General features: G+C 37.3%; 2 protein-coding genes and 2 pseudogenes across 2 annotated transcripts; all 4 read right to left on the bottom strand.

Moving 5' to 3' along the window:
- Positions 1 to 1,319: 1,319 nt before the first annotated feature.
- On the bottom strand, positions 1,320 to 1,919 carry LOC148919027 (tabersonine 16-hydroxylase 2-like). The gene has a single exon (XM_089048764.1). It carries the CDS (start codon positions 1,902 to 1,904, stop codon positions 1,320 to 1,322), a length of 585 nt encoding a protein of 194 aa, XP_088904890.1. The 5' UTR covers positions 1,905 to 1,919.
- Positions 1,920 to 2,807: 888 nt separating this feature from the next.
- On the bottom strand, positions 2,808 to 3,494 carry LOC148919026 (cytochrome P450 71D11 pseudogene; annotated as a pseudogene).
- A 6,630-nt stretch (positions 3,495 to 10,124) lies between these two features.
- LOC107880150 (premnaspirodiene oxygenase-like) lies at positions 10,125 to 12,319 on the bottom strand (annotated as a pseudogene).
- Positions 12,320 to 12,727: 408 nt separating this feature from the next.
- Positions 12,728 to 14,330, bottom strand: LOC148919025 (serine acetyltransferase 1, chloroplastic-like). The gene has a single exon (XM_089048246.1). The coding sequence runs from the start codon at positions 14,011 to 14,013 to the stop codon at positions 12,979 to 12,981; it is 1,035 nt and encodes a 344-aa protein (XP_088904372.1). The 5' UTR covers positions 14,014 to 14,330; the 3' UTR covers positions 12,728 to 12,978.
- Positions 14,331 to 14,508: the final 178 nt, after the last annotated feature.

The raw sequence follows: 14,508 nt of genomic DNA, 5'->3' as shown, positions 1-14,508 counted from the left end.
GAAATTTTAAAATTATGTGAAAATACAAAAAAGCCAAATTGATGAAGGTTCTCAACAACAACAATCTTCCATAAGGCAAAAATCTAGGTCCAACTGTCATTAAAACAAATGGTCAAATATCTCAAGAGAAATAAATATTATAAAAAATGGACAAGATATTGGAACAAAGAACCATCCAATATGAAAATATGGCAGATAAAGATTATCCCAAAAATTTGAAGAGATAGAAGTCCATGGAGATGCCCGAAAGCGAACCATCTACCACAGATAATCCATCTCCTCACCCTTTACATTCTCAAATATCCTTCTACTCTTCCTAGAACCCTCATCCATGGAGATTTCAAGTACTTTTAATGTTGTTGACCTATATGCATTCTATGAAGATAATCCGCTCTATCCAGAACATAACTCAGGGTTGAGTTCTTCCAAAGTGGAAGGGACTGATGTAGAACACATGACCACATTGATCGAGGGACATCTAGATAGGCTCGCAACGTCGTCGTGGCAGAAAAGCCCAATTTGTGCAAGTATGGGCCTCAAGCTCAGAATTGGGCACATGACCTATTGTTTCGAAGAGAATGGCTTGACAAGTATAACTCACTATTTCGTTGTGAAGTATGGGCTATTTTAGCCAAATTCTATCATTTACTATGACTTTTCAGCATTTAAAGTTTTAGAATATTTTGGGAAACTTTTATTATTTTCCTTTTTGTTTTCTAATTAACTTTCATAGCAAGTCTAGGGTTTCTCTTGTATAAAAGGAATGTGTTGGAGCATGCTGAATTATTCATCTTATTTTCAATCAATATATTTGAGGTTTTCTTAATTTCTTTGGTGGATTCCGGCGTGTTACTTATAGGGTTATCTTTCGATCTCTCCCTATTCCTACATGTTGACTTTTTGATCGTTTTAGTTACCGAGGGCTTCTGGGTTTTTTTTTTTTTTTTTTATTTTTAATTTTTTGGTTTCTATATCGGAGAAGAGAAAAGCCATTTCATTTGACCAAAAATAATTTGGAGCTCATAGCATTACTGCTTGTAGACGTGGAGCACAGCATAATGATTTTGGTGGTTCGGTCCGGTCCATTATTACTCTCTGTTCTATGGACTATAATTTAGTTAAACATCAGGAAATCAGCAAAAAGACCCTGTGTTTTCAAATCCAGGACTAAAAAGTATATATGCAGCTCTTCAAATTTGCTCATGATTATAGTAGATGAATTGATATGGTTCTCAATTCTTTGATTGCTATAATGCGACTACAACGCATTGTAATCCTTATAGCATGGGATAACATAAACAAACAGACTTTACTTTGTTTTATTCATGCGATTTTTCAGTAGGCGGAGGATGATAAGGAATGGGAATCAAGTGCAGATCTTCTTTCCTTCGGACTGTAATACCAAAAGCCTCGGTCATGTCCAGATCTTCATGATTTTTTCCATTTGGGAGTTTCCAATCAAAATGGTATAACAAAAATGCAAGCGGGAGCTCAACGTTGGCCAGGCCATATGATATGCCAGGGCATATTCTCCTTCCAGAACCAAATGGGATATACTCAAAGTTGGTTCCCTTGTAGTCAATGGCGCTATCAAGGAACCTCTCTGGGTAAAATATCTCAGGTTCAGTCCAGTAATTGGGATCTCTACCAATTGCCCATCCATTGACAATGACCTTGGTTCTGACAGGTATTTCATATCCATTAATCTCACAACTTTCTCTGCATTCTCTTGGAAGTAAGAGGGGAGCAGGAGGATGTAACCTCAGGGTCTCTTTAATCACTGAGTTTAAATATTTCATCTCTCTAATGCCTGTTTCATCTACCTGACCTTTTGTATTGAACACTTCCCTCACCTCATCCTGTGCTATTTTCATTATTCTGGGATTCTTTATCATTTCTGACATTGCCCAATCTACAGCTGTAGCTGATGTCTCACTCCCAGCACCAAAAATGTCCTGAAAATGATTAATTAGTTAAAATACTAAAGACTAATTTCTTCTACAACTGCAAACCATTCTAATTAAAGAAAAAAATAAACTATATTTATCATCTTTATTAAAGAAAAAACCTTTGTTCTTAACCCAAGTAGACTTACAAGTTAATGTTATGATGTTGACTTTTAGGCTTTATGAGTTTCTTAAATTTCATGAAGATTGTCTGTTGACATGGACGAAAACAATAGACACATGTGGAATGCTCACTTCAGTCAATCACACATAATAAAAACAGACCTCAGTGTGTCAATCAACACTTCAAGTTAATAATGTACAATTCGAATCCAAATTGGCGTTGGCAACTTTTTCTGCTATATAACTCTATCAAGATTATGATCCAATTTTAGTGTACGTAGAGGTCAAATCGATGGGAAAAAGCAAGCCATATTTTGCTGGCATCATTGCTAACATTTTTATTTTACAGATTTCTGATTGTTATGCTTATTAGGTGCCATACTTAGAGATGAGAAGACCAAATTAGCTGTCAAGTCAAGGAAGTGTGCATTGTTTGGTGTTGAGAAAGGTGTTTTGGGATATGATTTTTGGGATCCCAAAACAGCGAAAGATGGAAATTTATTGTTTGACTGAAGTATAGTTGAAAACTGGTTTAACTTATTAAAGCATGATATGAAAAGAAAGTGCATATACTTACCAAGATTACAGCTTTGATGTTGTCAGAAGTTAGGGAAAACTCAAAGCCATTGCCACGCTCGTGAAATTTTAGGAGAACATCTACCAGGTCTTCCTCTGCTTTACCTTCACCACTTTCTGATGTTGCTCTATCTTTTTTATGTTCTTTGATGATGTTTTCCATTATCCTGTCAGTTTCTTTATGTAGCCTCTCAAGTTTAGGCCTAATTCCACCTATCAGATTAAGCAGTTTGACAGAAGGAAAAACATCTGCAAGATCAAAGCCTGCTGCCACCTTTATAGATTCCTTTACAGCATATATGAATTTTTCATGATCTTTGTTTTTTTTACCAAAGGCTGCTCTGGAAGTGACAGTATATGTGGATGAGTAAATTTCTCAGTGAGATTAATAGGTGATCCTTCTCTCAAAGCAATCCATTCCATGAGATTCATTGCCTCTTCTTCTCTAATAGGCCGGAACCCTTGAACACGCTTTGGGCTTAAAAGCTCTAGTGTGCAAATTTTTCGTAGTTGTCGCCAGTAATCACCATATGGAGCAAAGCCAATGTTTGTAGAACCATAAGACATGATCGTTGAAGCAAGGAGAGGGGGCCTTGATGCAAACATAACATCATGGGTTTTCATCACTTCTTTAGCATACTCCGCCGACGAAACAACTATGGTCGAAACTTCTCCCAGCCTTAGATGCATGAGCGGTCCATATCTGTTCGCCAAGCTTCGTAGTGCACGATGGGGTTGAGAGCCAACGAGCTGGTGTATGTTTCCTATAAAAGGTAGCTTCCATGGCCCTGGAGGTAGATTTATAGCGGAGTCTTTGGTTTTGCCTCTCTTCACTATTTTCAGTGCCATAATCATAAATAGAGAAAAAGTAAACAGGACCTGGAAAGAAGGCCATTGAAGCTCCATGAGGAAAGTAAAGGTGAGTTCAGATTATAGCAGGCATTTTACATCTATGTATAACACAGGATGTAGAGCCATGTCTTTTTCCTGATGGGAATATTCTCTCAACCTGGTCGGCATTTCTTTCCGGCAATCAATAATTAAGAGTTGCTTACCTAAGATTAATCAGTTTCTGTTTCTTTATATTTCTTTTTTTAATGGGTAACTTGGAAGTTTCTCTAAGCTATGAATCTATTTTCTTTTCTTAATGTTTGTTTATATTCTTAGCATCAACTGTCATAAGCTATGATATTATTGCTTCATCAGTTGTATGGTAGTGTTCATAACTGTCATACCTTGCTAACAACTCATCCAAAGCCCTAGAAAATGAAATGGCTCTAGGCTCTAGCAACTGTTTTATACTCTAATAAAGAATTAGAAAATAGCGTAATATAATATAGAAATCAGCCGCTGGCAGCCGGCTGCACACTGTTGTGCACAAATACTCTAAGACTTTCTCGTTGATGCCTATGCGACGACACACACACAAACTCCTTGAGAATAAATCACACACACAATGAAGAGAGTAAAGCAAACACTTGTAACACAAAGATTTATAGTGGTTCGGCCTCGTGCCTATGTCCTCTTGGTGATCCTCCCAAGAAATTCACTAGTACGTAAGAACACTTTTGGTTACAATCAAGAACCCTCTTAGCTCTCACAATAACCCTAGCTCTGTTTTCAATCACCCTTGCTCAAATCCTCTGATGCCCTTGTAAACACCCAAGAATTCACCCTCTTGAATTCTCTTGGAAAACTCTCAATCTTGAGTTTTCTCTTGTCTACCTCTCTTCCCATTAACCTAGCCCTAAAAGTCTTATTTATAATGTATAGGACTTGGGTTACAAGTTAACTTAGGAATAAGAAACCAAAACCATATTAAATTAGGCTAGAAAACCAAAAATAATAGGAAAACCCAACCTAAAACTCTAATGGTTCGCGCAGGTTGCATGACTGTCACTCGAGCACCCGTTAATTCCGCTCGAGCTCCCGTGTCTGGGCAAAAAATGTCTCTCTACCTCTCGAGTGCCTTCTGCATCACCTCAAGTGCCTCATGCGTCCTCCTGAGCGCCAACAACACTGCAGCAACTCTTCCTGCTGCTTTCTGCTTGCTTCCTTCTTCTTCCTTGCATCTTTTGGTGAGCTAAATTCAACACAAACATATCCAAGGTATTAGAATTTTATTGAGGAACTTTAGAGTCTAAACTGCAACGGAGGGGGATTTTTCAAACACACACATAACTATGGTGTCATGGGCACTTGAGACCCCTTGTCTACAACTCAAAGTCATTTTAATGGGCTAGACCCCGTTGGCAACTTTAGAACACTCATTAGGCTTGAAATAAATCTTTAGGAACCATTTAGTAGAGAGGAGCAGAAAACAAAATGGACCGATTTTCAATCTTATGTTTCTTGACAAACAAACAAAATAGAAAAAGAAAGAAAAGGTCTAACTCAATCAAAGCCCAACCCCCTAATGAGCAAGGCTGATACTCATAAAAGCCCAGTCTTGGGCCCTTTGCTAATTTTAATATAAGGTTCCTTTTTGTTTTTCCTTCTTGCATGACATGTGGAGACAACAATTAAAAGAAATTTCTTCGGTCATCAACACAATGATGTAAGCAAGGAGTTGTTTTCTCCTAGTCCTTTTTTTATTAGGTTAGTGAATAAGTCCATTTGTGGTGATTTCTTCTAAGCTATTCACATATTGAAGTTCTCAATCACCTTTTTTAGGCGTTCTCAAACAAATTTGCTCTCTAACACTGCTCATGTTCTCTAAATTTGAATCTACATCGTTTTCGATGAAGGTTGGTGCAAATCACCCAATTGTTCTTTGTCAAGGTAGTTGTTTTCATTTATTTATTCGCTCTTATGCACACGTAGATCGTTGGAATTCATGTTCTGCCCAGATCTATTGCGAATGTGGTGGTAGGTGTGGCTGCAATGGTGCTTCTTCAGGTGGCAGTGGTTAGGCTCATGGGTTGCTTTAAGGTTTCAGTTATGTTGGGTATGTAAGCTTTGTTTGGGCTTATGGTTAATTGTGGTGATGTGAGCTAATATTTTAGTGCCCCTTTTGTCCAGTTTAGTTTCTTTTTTCTTTTTTTTTAATATGTTATTTTGTTGCCCTCTTGAGATTAGTACTTTAGACGTCATGTTGATGTCTTTAATTGTACTATTGAGGTTTATCTAGTGAAGTTTTTCTTTGATAAAAGGCCCTTTAGGTAGTCATCTAACCCTAGGACTTATGCACTATAAATAAGGCCCTTTAGGTAGTCATATTATTTGTGACTGTGAGTGTGGCACCAAGGATAATATCAAGAAGATTTGCTAGGAATCGAATCCTTGATTTTTTGGAAATATTCAAATCTTAAATTAAGGATAATTGGCTAATTAAATAGGATTTAATTAGGACAATTATTTGACATATAGAATATTCCTTTATCCACGTGTCACCTTCTAATTGGTTGCTAAAATTCATGTTCCCACAAGGAGCATTCTCTAAAACTACTTTTTCAACTTCTACATTCATTTTTTAAAAAAGTTTTATAAACTCAATTTATTTACTAGCTCTTAAAGTCATTTCTTGATTTGCTAGATATCTAATGGCCTCTATTGTGATTGTAAGTCTAATCCAATTTTTTGTAACATATTGTGGTGATTGCACCACCACTCTGTCAATATGTTGAGTATGATTGCTAAAATCCATCCACTCTTGTGTAACAAGATGACGTAGGAAATTTATATTGTCTGCATGAGCAAGGAAACCACATTTTTCCCCCTACCAACTCGCTTACAATTTTTAAACCCATCTTATGTGAGTGATCAATATCAAAGGACTGGACAATGTAAGTGCAAAGGAGCTGCTCTGATCCCTCCGATTTTATGAACAACGCATTCAAAATGCATGTCCCACATCGTTAAAGCAAGCTTTTGAGTCAAAGCTGAATTTGCCAAACCAAAAGGTGGTCGTGGACATGGTCGAGGCCTAGGAAGAGGTTTTTTTATAATCGTGGTGCATCTAGGAAAGGAGAAACACATATATTAGAGGAAAGAAGAATGTCAAATGTTACAATTGAAGGAAAAGGAAAAATCAAGATTGTAAACCGCGTATCCTTCTTGTATAGTATATAGCCAGGACCTGAGTCAAGGTCAGGGCCTACATCTTATCTTTCGGTAATAATGCCTTCAGGAGGAGACCTACACACTTCAAGCAGTTATAAAAGTATGAGTGAACTAAGGTTGATCCCAGTTGAGCCCCCTCCGATGGCTAACTCAGATGCTATTTAGGGATGGAGAAAAGGATGTAGTGTTTATCAAGTGAGAATATTTATTACCTTTGTCCACAGATAGGTGAGGGGTATTTATAATGGGAGAAGGAGGGACAAAGATACTTAAAGGAGGAGATATTTATCTTCCTTCCCCCTAGTGGGACTAGATTACATTAAATGGCCTATTCTAATCACCATGCTATCTGACAGGGATCATGTGACAAAGCGACACGTGGTTTTGGATGGGAGTCACATTAAATTATCCCTCTCCATTGCCAAATTGATGATCAGACAAATGGAATAACCCGACTTGGACAGGGTCTAAACACGCCTGTACGTCATTAATGCACATCTGGTCATACACGGCACCACGGTGGTCGGGTCGATGTTTGAATGTCCGAGCACTTATTCGCACTTTGTCCCGTCAGACCTTGGCTAGGAGGCCTTTTATATACCCAGGCCATCATATATGATCGGGTTAGTATAAGGGCAACCCAGCCATGAAATGGCCACTAGGCTCGGCTCACAGTGGTGGTATGATCCATTTAACAAAGATCATTCAGAATGATGGTAAAAGAATACGCCTGTGATGTTTACTATATACAAAGAATGAAGAGCAATATTTTAAGCATCGGTTAGCTCATCCAGAAAGGATATCTCGTATACATGGAGAATAATTTTCTGCTAAAAAAACCAAACATAGAAACCACACTATGTCCCAAAAATATATGTGCCTGAGTAACCTCAGCCCTTTACTAATAAAACCAAAAAAGAGATATTCAGCACAGTACATACACATGTATAGGGAACTTCTCCATTGCGAAGTCGAAGATGCGGACTTGATTCTGATTTACATTTTGACCGTTGGATGATTTAAACGCGCTTGAGATTGGATTTTTTTTTCCTTCTTTCTTCCTCTCCCCGATTTCAGTCTTCTCTCTCTCCTCTTTCTTTTTTTATTTCCTTTCCTTCTCTCTCTCTCTTTTTTCTTCTTCTTTCTCTCTTGCTTTTCTTCCTCTTGTTTCTGCACAACCTGGACAACTGTGGCAGCATCCATTTCAACAATGAGCTCGCTAATACCCTTGTCAATAGCCAAGCTGGCCCAATAAAAAGCCCCAGACTTCAGCTTCAAGAATCTGCCCTTTCTCTTTATTCCTTATCTATTCTCTCTCCGTTTCTCTTTTTTTTTTTTCTTGCGTTTCCCTATCCTCTCTCTCTCTCTCTCTCCCCTGTTTCTTCTTTCCTAGCAGTGGTCAACTATTACAAAATAGGGCAAATACATTATTACAGTGGAGTTTTTTTGTTATCTTTTTCTTCATGCCACAGAGAAATAGAGGGGATGGGGAGTGAATGGGTCTGCGTCTGTGGGTTTTTTTTATAGTAAATTTGGCTTACACCCTTCAAATTCAATTTGCCGTACCTAAAACCCTTCACTTTTTGTTCATATAAATAATACCCAATTTGTATAAGTAAAAACCCATTACTATGATCTAACTCAGCAAGTTACCTAATTAAGCATAAAATATGATTTATTGTACTTTTTCGATTCCAAAAATAGCCCCAACTAAGCCATTATTGCATTTTGTATATTAATGTAGGAATCAATATGGAAATAGTTTTTAATTGAATTGTATATAATAACAGATGTTGAATTTGGAAAGATCTTCAAATGGTTGTAATGGATGTAAAAATTAATTTTGAAACATTTTTAAAAAAATTTAACAATAAATTCAAATTTGGGTAATCGGTTTGTTTAATAAAATGTTTATGTTATTTTCTTTTTATGAATTATAAATGACTAATAATCCACTTTATAATTGTTTATAAATAAAACTGTACATATTGATTATGTTGAAAAAATAATGTACCTATTACTTGTTTGTTTTATGAAAAATATAATTTACCCAGTATGAAAAGTGTACATAATTATCTATTCAAGTGTACATAATTATCTATTCCAATATACCTACATTATACGACATCCAATATACCTACATTAATTTTAATGTACTTACAATTAGGATTTAGGTATTATATGTCATCCAATGTACCTACCATTTGAATAATATACCTACTACGAATAAAGTACCTATTATTTATCTAATTAATGTACCTATTTTTTTCTATAAATAATATAGCCTTTTTTCTCTGAATAAAGTACCTATTATTTGTTTTATTAAAAGCAATTTTTTTAAATGAACCTATTTTCTCTCTCCAAATAACGTACCTATTTTTTCCTCTAATAATGTACCTATTTTTCCTCTCCAAATAATGTACCTATACACATTTACAGGTATATTGTAAAATAATTTACCTGTTGGTAAATAATGTACCTATATTTTATATAAATTATTGTGTACCTATTTTTAATTATGAAAAATATACGCAATTACAAAATAACTGACTTTGTTTTTTTTTTTGGTAAATAATATACCTATATTTTATATGTATATATTTATATTATATTTTTCATAGGTACATTTTGATATGTAATTTACAGATTTTTTTTTTTGTTTGCAATTTTAGTAGGCGAGATGTGAGAGGGAATGACAACTAAAAGAAATGGGGTGATTGATATGCTATTGATAGGGAGTATATTAATTACAATTATGGCAGTTAATGAAATGCTTGAAATAAAATTATAAATAAAATATGAAGTTTAGTAGCAACGATGTAAAACATAGAAATATTATGACCTCTTATATCGTACTGGTCATTTAAATTTGAAATTGGGTTTTACACATAGATTTATAAAGTGATGTCTAGGAAATAAAAAATGGTCTATATTGAAGCCTTTTTTTTTTTATTATCTTTCTCTTCAATTTTTTTTCCAAAATAAAAATAAAAATTGAACAAAGGTAGAAGAAGAGGCCAATAGAAGCCGACGTCGAGACAATTTTTTGCCCTAAGCCAACCCCAGCACATTGTAGCCAAATCATTCTCAGAAAATGAAGAAGAAAAAATGAAAGAGAGAGGAGAGAGAGAAAGGGAAACGCCCTGTTTTCCAGCTGAGAGGAGAAGAAAAAAATCACCCATGACAAGAGGAAGAAGAAAAAAAGAAAGAGAGTGAGAGAGAGAAGAGTGAACTCGGGGAGAGAAAGAAGAAAGAAGAAGAAAAGCAAGAGAGATGGAAGGAAAGGAAATAAAAAAAGAAAGAGGAGAGAGAGAAGACTGAAATCGGGGAGAGGAAGAAAGAAGGAAAAAAAAAATCCAATCTGAAGCGTTGAAATCATCCAATGGTCAAAAACAGAAATTCGTAACCAGTCCGCATCTTCTGACTTCGCCTTTTCCCTTCTATATCTTTAATTAAAACTAAAACATATAGCGAAGCAGACGACACGGAGGGCTGGCAAAGAAAATATGCATACTAAATCAATATTTTAAACAGAACGGGTCTGAATGGCCTACTAAACCATATTCAGAACATTGGATACATGTGAACCATGATCAAATTCTAGAACTTATTACATTAGGAGGTAAAAACCTGCAGGAGCTGGTTACTTCTGTTTCTGGCGTAAATAGAAGCATGCCCTCTATGCCGATGCCATGTTCCTTTATGGTCTTAAGCATTTGGCTCCGGATGATAAGGAGTAGGAGTCAAAGTGTAGTTCTTCCTTTTTTCTAACTGTGACGCCGAAAGTCTCGGTCATGTCCAAACCCTCTTGCTTCATTCCATTGGAGAGTTTCCAATCAAAATGGTACAGCAGTTGTGCAAGTGGAAGCTCAATATTTAGTATAGCAAATGTTATGCGCGGACATATCCTCCTTCCTGCTCCAAATCGGATAAATTCAAAATCAGTTCCCCTGAAATCAACTGAACTATCAAGGAATCTATCTGGACAAAAAATTTCCGCTTCAGTCAAATACTTAGAATCTCTTCCAATTGCGCATGCATTTACAACGACTTTGGTTTTAACAGGTATCCCATATCCATCAATCTCACAACTTTCACTACATTCTCTTGGAAGCAACAAAGGAATAGGAGGGTGTACTCTCAAAGTCTCTTTGATTACTGCCTTTAAGAATTTCAATTCCTGAAGACCGTTTTCCTCGACATTGCCTTTTGTACAGAAGACCTGCCTCACCTCTGCTTGTGCTTTCTCATCACTCTTGGTGTTTTCAGCATTTCTGACATTGCCGATTTCAATGTCAATGATGATGTTTCACTCCAAGCTGTGAAAATGTCCTGAAATAGAACACATGTATTTCAGTAGTAGGACCAAACATCATTTCTTGTGCATGTTGCAAACAATTTTAGTTTAAACCAGTTCCTCCTTGTTAGGTTCTTTCTAAACCGATATCATGCCCATTCTTTCAACAGCAACTTAGGTGAATGTGTGTACGAAGTAGATTGAGTGAAGAATACATAGAGTGAAGTGAATACATAGAGAAGTGCATTATTGGGTGCCTAACTAAACTTTGTTAGTGGAAGTATGAAAAACTTGATGATAAATACATAAACATAACATAAACATACTAACCAGGAGAACCGCTTTGATATTGTTCATTGTTAAAGGAACTTCAAGCTCACCATGCTCCTGCAGATCCAAAAGGACACCTAATAGATCATTTGCTTTGCCCTTGCCTGTATTCTCGGCTTCCTCCTTGCTGGCTTTATGCTCTTTGACAATGTTGTAAAGTATCATGTCAATTTTCCTATGATCTTCTTAAGTTTAGGCCTCAATCCCACTGATCACTTGAAGTATTTTTATAGAAGGGAATACATCTGCAACCTTGAAACCTCCGGTTGCCTCTGCACCTTCCCTGACAGCTGTTATGAGCTCTGCTTGGACCTGGTCTTTGCATTTGTTATCAAAGGCCACTCTAGCAGTAATGCCATATGTCATGGAAAAGATTTTCTCGCCAAGGTTTATAGGCGATCCGATGTTTGAAGAAATAAATTTGAGTAAATCAGATACCTCTTCATCCCTGATTGATTGGAATGAGTCTACCAGTTTTGAGTTTAGCAGCACATCTGTCTCCAGTAATCTCATAAGGTGCAAAAGCAATGCCATAACCACCATAAGAGATGATATCCGGAGCAAGGAGGAGCGGCCTGTAAGAAAAGATGCTGTCATGAGTTCTCATAATCTCCTTGGCAGCTCCTGGTGCAGAGACCACAACAGCTGAAACTTCTCCCAATTGCAAGTGCATAAGGGGTCCATAGATCTCAGCCAAGTCTCTCAAGGTGTGATGGGGTAGAGAACCAACAAGTTGGTGCATATTTCCAATTATAGGAAGTTTCCATGGCCCTGGAGGTAGCTTTAAATTGGAATTCTTGGTTCTGTGTCTCTTGCATTTCTTCAATATCATGAAGATAAAGAGGAAGATGGCGAAGAGGGTAGGGAAGATCCAGAAGGAAATTGAAACTCCATGTAGAAAATGTAGAGAAAGGAGAGAATTTATCAAAGTTGACTCTGCAACTAATGTTTTATACATGTTCAGGATTATAGAAGATGCTTCATGCAAGATTCTGTTTTGGGTTTTAGTTCTGTACTTTGGCAGTGTGAATGAAAATGGACATAAGGTAAAAACATATGGCTGATAACCATTTTTTTTACTTTTTTGGATAATGGTGTGTGAAATGAGCAATAAAACTCCAAAGAATAAAATGCGATGGGGAGGAACTTGCAGCTCCTTCTCATCTCTTGGCCACCTGCATACTTAAGGCCAAAACATTTGGTTACTCAAACATATTCTTTCTGAATTTTAGTCTTTTACTGGGAAATTGACAAATCACATTCCTCTTTCGTGCGTCACTGATTTATTAAAACACAGATGTTGTTGTTATATCTATAAAACACAGATGTTTTTGTAAGGATAAAACCAGCCATCACAGATTCACAAGTAAAAAAACCACTTCAAACCTTCATATCCATAACAGATAAAAGTCTCAACATCTTAACATGATACAAACAGTACATAAAATCACAACAAGGCCAACAACACAAACCAACAGCTGCTTCAGCATAACTTACCAGCTTCAAGGGACTCTGTTTGCTTATTAGGAGAACTTGAGTTCTCACTTAAAGCACAAACAGAAACAAGCCCTCAAGCAAATACACAAAACCAACTAATTGAAAATTCAACAGGCCCAACAACCTAAAACGAGAAGAAACAGGCCTCTAAATAACATAATCAGACCACTCAGACATGTTGTAAGTATGGTCCATGGTGTAGCTAGGAATCTTGTCATGCTTGATTGGATTTTCTTTCCCTCCAAGCAGCCTAGCTGGGTTCCCAACTGCAGTAGTCCTGGGAGGCACTTCCTTTAGAACCACAGAACAAGCCCCAATCTTTGCCCCTTCACCAATTTTGATGTTGCCCAAAATACAAGTCCCTGCCCCAATAAGCACCCCATCACCAATCTTTGGGTGCCTGTCCCCTGAGGCCTTTCCAGTCCCTCCCAAGGTCACATTGTGCAAAATTGACACATTGTTTCCGATCACCGCCGTCTCACCGACAACAACTCCGGTAGCGTGATCGAGCAAAATCCCATGTCCGATTTTCGCCCCGGGATGAATATCCACCGCAAAAACCTCAGATACCCTGTTCTGGATCAACAAGGCCAAGACCGTCCTGCCCTGTGACCACAATTTATGTGCAATCCTATGCGATTGGCATGCAAGGAAGCCTTTGAAATTCAAGAAACAGTGAGTATAGCTTACGCAAGCTGGGTCCCTCTCTTTCACTGCCCTTAGATCATCCTTGACGGCCTTGATGACTTCTTGATCCTCTGTGAGCACCCCCATGAAAATATCAACTAGAGTACCAGGAGAGAGACTAGAATTGCTCAGTTTGACAGACAGATGATTGGCTAAGGCACTTTCTAGAGATGCATGTGCCAAAATTGAAGCGTAAATGAAACTTGACAACATGGGTTCTTGATTAATATCTGCCCGAGCTTCATCTTGCATTTGCAGCCATAGCCCATCGTCCTTGTCTTCATCTTGCTCAAGATCGTCCAGGATTCTGCGTGTATGTGTGGTTTTTGTGCGATTCTGGCAAATGGGTAGGCAAGAAACTTGATCTGAGAAATTGACACGGCAGAATCTCATGAACTGGTACGGATCTTCGTCCGTTTTGGACCTGTTTGGATCCCGAGAAAGTGGCTTGTTTTGGGGTGAGCCAGTTCTTGAAGTGTCAATACAAGCAGCCATGGGATATAGGATTGCTTGCTGTTTGGGAAGTGAGGAAATGGGTGAAAGGAATTGAAAATTTGTGTGGACAGAGGAGTTGGGTGAGAGAAGTTTCTGGGTGGAGAGAAAAGGGGAAGCCTTATATAGGCTTCGAGCTACGGCCAGACTTTTCCTGGAAAATCAGAGATTTTCTCGGGAAAGTTGGAAGAAATATAATAAAACAGATAAATCAAAATGAAATATAGAACTGGATTGTGTGGAGGCTCCGCGGAGAAGGCCTGGTCTCAAGGCAGCTTTCTATATAATTTATAGAGTCTCTATCTCTGCGGGAACACGTTAGGTCATTCGTGTACGGTGTATGGCTCGCAATCTCACATACATCTATGTCTCGGGTCATTACTTTTTCATTTTGGTTTTGTCCAAGTTATATTTTGAAAAGAAAAAAAAATTTTGATTTTTCCACTTACACTCCTTTTGCTTTTTAATACTTTTAAATCAATTTTGTCTTCTATTTTT

This window comes from Prunus mume, linkage group LG3, assembly GCF_029339155.1.
Source record: "Prunus mume cultivar Tortuosa linkage group LG3, ASM2933915v1, whole genome shotgun sequence".
In the NCBI taxonomy this organism is placed as follows: domain Eukaryota; kingdom Viridiplantae; phylum Streptophyta; class Magnoliopsida; order Rosales; family Rosaceae; genus Prunus; species Prunus mume.
The sequence above is the reverse complement of the archived record's forward strand: the minus strand, read 5'-3'. Positions and strand labels throughout refer to the sequence as shown.